The following is a 9,082-nucleotide window of genomic DNA, read 5'->3' as shown; positions in this document are numbered from 1 at the left end:
CCCCCAACCATCTTCTCCTCATTCATCACCCACGGTCAACTATCTCTCATAATCATAATTAAAAAAAATTATATTTTAAATTATCTGTATTATACTGGAAGATTGCTGATTGACCGTGTGTATTAATAAATGGAATATTTATTGTCCGGGTGCAGTCAAATTTAACTCAAATAGTTACTATTTTTTATTTATATTACTACTATTTTTATTTGAGCCAACGTTTCGTTCTACGTTGCAGGGCTTCGTCAGGGCTGTTTTGTCGGAAGTCAAAGTCAGAGTGAGATCTGTATCTGTATTATACTTCACACATCCTTATAATTTCTATCTTCGAGTATGAATTAATGAATCTTGATGAATAACTTCATCCCATTATGATATATTACCTGCAATCGAATTCACTTTTCTAATCCAGAAGTTATAAAACAGTTTAAAATGCTAGAACCCAAGAAGTTTCGCTTCTAATGAGCGACAGTCTCGAGGATATTTTTTTCTTTATTTAATTTGTTCAATATCAGAAAACTATTATACTTGATAGGTTACAAAGTAAATCCTTGAATTACTAGCATTTTATTAAATTGTGTATTTGTAAATAAATAAAAAATCAAATCAAATGGTAAAACCAGAAAAAAAAATATTAATATTGGAAGTGTGTTATTGTCTCTCAGCAGTTTTTATACAATAGAACTGGAGTTCCCTATCTTTTGACTGATATTGTATTTTTATTGCTGCTTGTGCTTTGTTGGTGGGTCAACTTATAAAATCATTTCTTTTGCATTCGAAATATTCTGAAGATAAAATAATGAACTGGAGTTCCCTGGATACTATTTATGGAATGCATCCAATACAAAATAATCTTTGTTCTAAAGTTGTGTCACCATCACAGCAAACCAGGGATATGTTAAAAAATTTAAAACAAAATTCAACAGATCCAAGAAGCATATATACATGAGGTATAAATGGGGCCATAATTATTATATTTTAATCTATAGTGATATCTACCATATAGATATTTTATCAAGAATAAAATATAAACCTTTTCCAAGAAAAAGAAACTTTTAAGTATTTTCTTTACAAGATTAAAGAGTAAAATCATTAAACCTGTTTTTGTCTAAGTATAAATTTATAATATAAGAAAATTGTATATAAAATTTATAACATTATATTATTAGAAAATACAAGTGAAAAGTAGATTCTACAGTGACACAAAAAATAAATTTAAACAAATTTCATAAAATATTATGTTATTTCTTCCTAATACCATGGATCCTATGATGCAACAGAACTGGATTCTTAAGTTTAGTTACTGGTCTTTACTAAAAAGAGAAGCATGATGAAAGTATGATAAATTTAAGCAGTTCAAAATTCAGCAGTAAAATTTGTTTATAGACGACTTACCAAATGAATGGTTTGAGGGTTCTTATTCAATAAATAACTAAACCATTGTCTCCAATCAAGTTAATCAATAATAAAACTTTATGGTGTACGACAATAGTTATAGCTTGAATGATTTTATTGTATTCTTTAATAGTTAAAATATAGAATAAAAAAAAGTCAAATAATTCTTAAACTCTAGGAAAATTAACTACTAAAAAATAAAAATTAACAAAAGTGCTTATCCATTAGACTCAGTTTAATTAAACATTTTAACAGCTATTAAAGTGAATTCAGCTATTACAATATAAAAAATAATAGAAAAATGGCAAGAACATATGCTGACTTCTATTGTGAATGGAGAATACCTTTATGCATTACATGAGGAAAAATTATCGATTAATCATCACTGTAAAATTATTTTTATTTTCTTCCTAACTCAATCAATTAAAACATAAAATTGAGAACTAATGAATTCGAATCACCTTATTTTGTGCATTTTAATCATATGTTAACATAAAAAGTATAGATTGTTACTGATAAAATAAGAAGATAACGATAAAAATAAAAGAACATTATTATTAGATAAAACGAAACAACTACTGGAAAAAATATAACGAATTTAATCGTTAGCTCATAACTGTACAGTATCAAGCTCAATCAAGTCTCCTTGAAAACTACAAAATTCTTTCAGTGAGTAAGAGCCTACAGCTTCCACAAACCAAATTTTAATTCTAATCATGTGGAACATTTTTAAATTAATATAATTTCTTTTAAGTGAACAATATAAAAATATTAATTACGAATAAACATCAGAAAACTTATCTCAATTTTTATTTATAAAAAACAAAACAAAAAACTATTCCTATAATACCATTGAAGTAGTCAAGGTTAGAATAATGGCATAAAACATGGTGGACAAGTAGTAGAACATTTCAGAAATAAGAAAAGAAAATAATAACAAAACATTTGTTTTTCTATTTGAATGAAAACAACCAGGTTACTTTGTAAAGGTTCATAATAGTGAAGGTTAAAATATACAGAAATCAACGTTAATAAATAAGTATAGTCCTTCTCAGTTGACTCATACTTTTAAGGGAGACTTGCCATAAGTGAATTGCAAGTCATGTATAATGCTAAGTATAGTAAAATATTGATAAACAATTATATTTAATAATTAAACTCATGAGAACAAAACCCGAGAGAAGGAAAACCTGCCTAGAACCATCAAGGTTAGCCATCTTTGGAGGCTTCTCTCATATTGGTTATAAATACGGCTCTTTATCACGCTTTGATAAAAGGTTTAAATAAGGGCAAAACACAGTGTCACTATCCTAAATATGTACTTCATATTGTATGGGAGCCTCAACATTCGGAACCCTTAATTAAAGTTTAAATTAAACTTTCAAATATGGAGTAATTTAGTTGCTACGGGAAACTTGTCTACTTACCGTGGATGATTTCCTCATGATCTTCTCTCTGTTCTGTAACAACATCAGTAGTATCCAATGTTTCTGCAATGACAACTTCCTCGTGCAAGTCAATAGGGAAGTATTCATCAACAAATACAAATTCTTCTTTGTAATCGACCTCTTCTATAGTCTCCATCGCCGCCATGATGTACCGACGGGAGGCTACAAAGGGGAGAACCTCCGCGACGACGCGACCGCGCATTAGTGAAAATTATAACTTCCATTTGAATTAAAATTTATCAACGTTAATACACCATAATTTTCATTTGAAAGTATAATTCTAGTCAATATTTTTATTTTTATGGTTTAATTTGTTTCAGCTTATTTCTGATATGGCTTTTTATTGGTGAATTACAATCAGCTGATTGTCAATTGAGCGCGGGCGATTAATCCTTCTGAATACTAATCCCGCTCTCTTTGGAACTTTGAAAAGATACGTTATTAAGTTCTGGAATTGTCTGGAGAAACATCAAACGGATTTTAATTATAACTTAAATAGTCTTGGTGATACTAATGCAATTTACAATACATTGTTAACATTTGGTGTTGGGATATTATTATTTGATTACTTTAAAATATTCGATATTTATGTTTTCTTTCAATTCTAAATTTTACAGCATCAAACATGTTATAAACATTGAAGTTATATATGCCAACAAATATTCAAAATAACAAATAAAACAGTACTGTGTTTGACCTAGGTCTCTTCAAATTTTTAATTTGAGGTTACCCCACAAATTGAATGGTTTTTCATTTTATTCAATAATTTGGATGATTCAAATACAGTTAAAAATTTAATGCTAAAATCATTTGTTTTAGAGTTTGAATCAATTTTCAGTTGGACCCTAAATTATAATCACAGATATATTTATTGAAAAGTTAATGAATAGAATCAGTTTCATTTTATTTTTTCTTCTACTGAAAATGAACTCATTAACTTCTTAAGGTCACAAGAAAACAATTTTGGTTGACATGTTCTATGTTCAGGAAACAAATTTCACAGACATTTTTACTGCCACATGAGATAAAAAAAAGGTGCACTCTTTTGCTAATATTTAAGTTATTTTTAGGCTATCTATTTTTTATGTTTATTTCTTGTGTTTTTGTATTTAAATGTAAGTATTTGTCATTTTTTAAATTCTAATTAAAGGAAAATTGAATTTTGTAAACCTATGTGCGAAACTACTATAAATCTTTTATTTATTTATAATTTCTATAGTTAATATTAAAGCATTTTATTTCTTAGATAAATTTTTAATTTCTCAGATAGTTTTAAAATTTATACTCACTAAAAAAAAAGTATTGTGTTAATAGAATGTATTTGATAAGATTCAAGAAAGAGAGGAGCAACAAATCATAGAATAATAATGAAATATATATGTATTACTAACTGAACTTCAAGAACCTTATATATGTACAGTATTAAAAAATAAAAATTTGTACCACTACAACCCATGAAGGGTCACGGGTGCAGTACTTTAAATGCAAGTATTGTTACTAGGTCAACAGTTGTGCAAGATGATTTTGTCAGAATCACAATTGACTACCAGATTTTTCCCTAAATAGGTACCCACGTTATGAGGCTAGATGTAACTGGCTGGGCTCCCTGGACCCGCAAGGATGACTCCCTGCAACAGTAGCAGAATAAATAATTATCTGTCACAGCCGGATATGAACCCGGGGTCCTTGGAGTTAGTAGCAAAGTGCCAATGCATTTTGTTTATAGGTGAAAAAAAAAAGATGTGGAGCTGGAGGAGTTGGAATTGATGAGTAAATCAGAGTAAATGAGCGGTTATTATTAGTACTACCATGTATGAAAACGGCAGGAAAGAATCCTATGTTAAGAGTGAAGAGAATCGTGTCAACGAGAGACTAGAGTAGAGAATTGCATAGAAAAGATTGCAGAAAAAAGAAAAGTTGCTAAAGAGAAAAAAGAGAAATGCTAAAGAGAAAAGAGAATAAACAATACACAAGCATACACCATCAGGGGCTTGTTTCATAAAAAAATACTAACTAATACTATTAATCTTGTAGTTTGTATTTGGTATAATGTCACTGACTTATACAATTCTGCCAGTTAATTTTTTTATTTTAAACTCATGTAGTATCACTGATAGTCGTCCCTAACATGAAACAAAATGTATTAGTGCTTGTGTTTTATAGTTTGTGTACTTGTATTTTCATAATGATGTAAGTAAATTTCCACAAACTATACAATTAATGGTTCTCTCTTTTAGGAAAATCACAACTTTTCAATTATTTTTTTTTACGGAACAGGTTTAGGATTTATACCTACATCTGTTCAGTCAAAAAATTAATTGAAAAATTGTAATTTTCCTAAAAGAGAAACTCTTTAATTGTATTGTTTGCAAAGTTTTTGGAAATGTACTTAGATCCACTGTGAAGTAAGCCATCGTTATTATGTATATTTTGTACTATTATTGGATTATAGATTTTGTTATATTGAATTATTTTATTTCAATCTATTTTATCATCCTAATTATGGAAACCAATAAAGGTTCAGCTACTCAATCTTAATGAGTAGGTTAGAGGATGTGACCGATTGAGGTTTCGCCCCTCTTCCCAAAAATATGTTTAATTAAAAAGAGAGTTCCTAATGATATCATCTTTGTCTTTCTAAGGAAGATTATATTTTGTAAGTAATACAAAAGAGGGTATCTCTTTTCTGAAAAAATATACATTTTAGCTTTTAAATACACAATTAATAAAACAGAAATGATGAGATTTAAATATTAAGTGATTTTCTCTTAGTTTAGCTCAGCTATCAATCATTATCAAGAATATGATAAAATAACTATGTTAAAAATGCAATTATTTGTAGAAGAGATAAGATAATTTATAAAAAAGGATGATAACAACAATATGATTATATGATAGTTTTGACCACTTTAAGAAAAAAAAAAATGCATTGTCATGTGAAAGAATTTGACTTAGTTTTTTAACTTTATATTTGTAAGTAATTTTATTGAATTCTACTCAATTTTTATTTTTATAATTGATTAACCCTAAATAGTTCTAAGGAAAGCAAGAACTATTTCTTTAACTTAGAATTTTTTTTTCAATCTGATTAAGGGTACCAACAATCTCTGAGAGATTAACTAATCTCCTATTGTATAGACTATACATATTGATCACAATGAATCAGCATCTTCTTGTGTCAGGTGGCTCAAATCTCCATATTAGGTTTCATTTACTATTAACTAATTACAATAGACATGCTTCTGTTTTAAATTGCAATTTATTTTCTTACTTAAAATCGGCAATATTTTCATATTATTTAACTAAGAGCCAAATCTTTAAAATAATATATCATATTTTCCATAAATTCCACAAACATTATTATATAATAATATATTAAAAATAATTCGAAACATACATCAGAAAGTTAATTGTAACATTTTCTAATTAATAAAGCTAAAATTATCAAATATAAATTTGGAATTTATAATATCTAATTTTATATTTTATTAAGTCAAGATATGATTTTTACTAATTTCTAACAGCAATGGATGTTAATGAAAATTTATAGTTTAAGAACTTTTAAGAAAAGTTTATTATATTGTGCTTATTTGCATGTGTGGGAATAATAATAAAAACCTATAATATTATATTGATTAAACTAGCAGTAAATTGTGGTTATGGTATGGATAACTATATATCTAATCAGACTTTGACAGATTTTGTTTTTACTAATGAATAATAAATAAATAAATATGTGTGTGCGCTTTTTGTATGGTGTACGCATAAATTATTTAAAATATCACCCTCATTTTTAGGGCATACTGCAGAAGAGAAAAGAAATATATATGTTTATAATCAGTGTAATACTTTGTTTGATTTTTTTTATTTTTTATTTTTAGGAAGTTTTTTATTAATGTTGGGTCTTAACTTGTAATTTTGATTTGTGACATCTTCCCAAAAGCTTTACTTCTGACTTAGCTATTTATTCACAATGAAAAAAACAACTTTCAGATCTCATCGGTGGCTCTTATTCATATTTGTCATATGTTAACTTCATATTCACTGGGATACAAATATATTTAATTAATAATATATAAATTTCTAGATTAATAATAATAAGCTAACATAAATTTATAGATATCAGGTATCACTTAATAAAAAAATAATTTAACAATAATACGTATATTAGCAAAACAAGTTTTACTAAATCTTACAAAATGTTCTTTATTTCAAGTTAATACATTAGGAACATTTTGTACAAATAACAAGTAGTCTTTTGAATAGGAAAGCAATGTTAAAAATAATAAAAATAAAAATAAAAATAAAAAGGTAAATTTATATCCAGTTATTTATACGACATACTTATAGTATGTTGGATGTATAAGAAAGCTCAATAATAAATGATTATAACACATAAAAAATACAATACAATGTAAATGTGCCACAATTTATGAATTAATTTGCTTTATTAACTTCATTTATATAGATATAAGCACTGACTAAAGTAGAATAATGACGCTAAACCTGTAAAATTCAAAGGAAAATATCAACTTACCCTGAGTCCTATTGCAATAATAAATATTACTAGGGTTTAGAATAACCACATATCTAAGTTGAATCTAATGCCATCAATTCCTCTTTTCTGAAAATATCGTTCCGTGTTGGTTTTACTGGTGATGTGTCCTTAGTTGGTACATTTAACTTACATATAATTGGTTCAATGAGACAGATTTACTAAACAGAAACTCATTGGTAAGGTTGAGTTCAAGTTACTCCCACCAAATGTCTCATAGTGGCATCAATGAGTAAAAATTCACTAAGGTTTAAAACTTACAACAATAATTTTACTATGTTCGTAGGTAGGCAACTAATTTGGGGCATATAGCTGGCCAGGAATGGAAAAGGGAGTTTAAATTGCATGAGGAATACATTTCATTCAACGATAACATTCTAGGGTTGACATTACAGTGAAGAGATTAGTAAACCAACTTGATACTAGTTCAAATATTTAATATTTATAAATCTTAAGGGAGGTTAAAACATAAAGAATCATTAATGAAAAATAGCTGTACTATCCTTTTATTTTCATTTAAAAAAGCAACTATGCTTTAAGGATTTACTTTTGATTAATCCTTTACCCAACTATCAACAAAAATGATAATTAAAGTCATTAAATTTATCATAAAAATGATCAATTAAAGATAAAAAAAATGATAGTTAAAGTTGATACAATAATCTGAAATTAAATGATTTTAATAAATCTCTTAGCCAAAAAAATGTGATTTGTGGCTTTTATTCATGCTGAATGTTATAATTCAAAATTAACGATTTTTAATACATTGCCCAATGAAATAAAAATAAACAATATTATTGCAAGAAACATATACTTTATGTTTGACTTTAATTTATTAGGGTCAGTACTCATTATGCATAAAAGCAACATGAAGTGATATTATATAAATAGGTGAAATTAGTGATGTAAAATTCATAGGGAATGTTCCTGGAAATATTTCCAACAATCATAACTTTACTTGGAATTCATGATTTATTAACAAAATAATGCAAAGATATCTTTTTATTACATATATTAACAAGTCATTTTTAAATAATTGTTAGTTTAGTATGACAAGGTTCAATAAATTCGGAACTACTGTAACTTCAAATATTTAAATGAAAGAACGTATTAAAAATATAAATTTAAAATAGTGGTAGCAAAGTATAGCTGCTCACTTAGATGATAGTCTTTTTTTTTTGTCATCAATGAAAATTTTCTGAATGTTCCTTCTCTGATTGATTGCCGATTTCAATTTTACCCCCTTTCAGACTATTAGTACAACTGATGTATAGTATTGCTCACCACAATGATAGGACGAAACGACCTCTAAACTTTCTTTTCAGTTTTACATGAGAAACTCATAAATAGATAAATAAATTGTAATAGAATATAATTTTATTAATAATTATAAACTGATTTGATATTTGGCCTATAAGATAAAGGTTGATATAAGATAAACTTTTTTTAAATTATGGATAATTAAAAAACAACAACTATATATGGCTCTGTCATCTTTTCTAAAGTTTTTGTTTCATACATAATGTAATCATCTGCATTGTTTTTTTTTTATAAATTCATATTTATATATGGTAAATCCTTACTACTATGAGGTTTTAAGAATGGCTACCATCAAAATGTTATCCCTATTTCATAAATCTTTCTTTTATTGCATTGGGCCTAATAAACTGAAAAAAATATATAT

The 9,082-nt window shown here is 26.9% G+C and overlaps 1 protein-coding gene across 1 annotated transcript in view; it reads right to left on the bottom strand.

Moving 5' to 3' along the window:
• Positions 1-3,028, bottom strand: part of LOC106684037 (zinc finger protein 271) — a 21,810-nt gene extending 18,782 nt beyond the window's left edge. Inside the window, exon 1 of the mRNA XM_014425869.3 lies at positions 2,823-3,028. Coding sequence (XP_014281355.1) covers positions 2,823-2,988 — 166 coding nt within the window. The 5' untranslated portion in view covers positions 2,989-3,028. The remainder of the gene's footprint in view (positions 1-2,822) is intronic.
• Between the last annotated feature and the right edge of the window lie 6,054 nt (positions 3,029-9,082).

The sequence above is a fragment of the Halyomorpha halys genome, unplaced genomic scaffold (genome assembly GCF_000696795.3).
Source record: "Halyomorpha halys isolate HHAL.00 unplaced genomic scaffold, Hhal_1.1 Scaffold540.1, whole genome shotgun sequence".
Taxonomy (NCBI): domain Eukaryota; kingdom Metazoa; phylum Arthropoda; class Insecta; order Hemiptera; family Pentatomidae; genus Halyomorpha; species Halyomorpha halys.
Note: the sequence above shows the minus strand (reverse complement) of the source record. Positions and strands in the feature narration are given on the sequence as shown.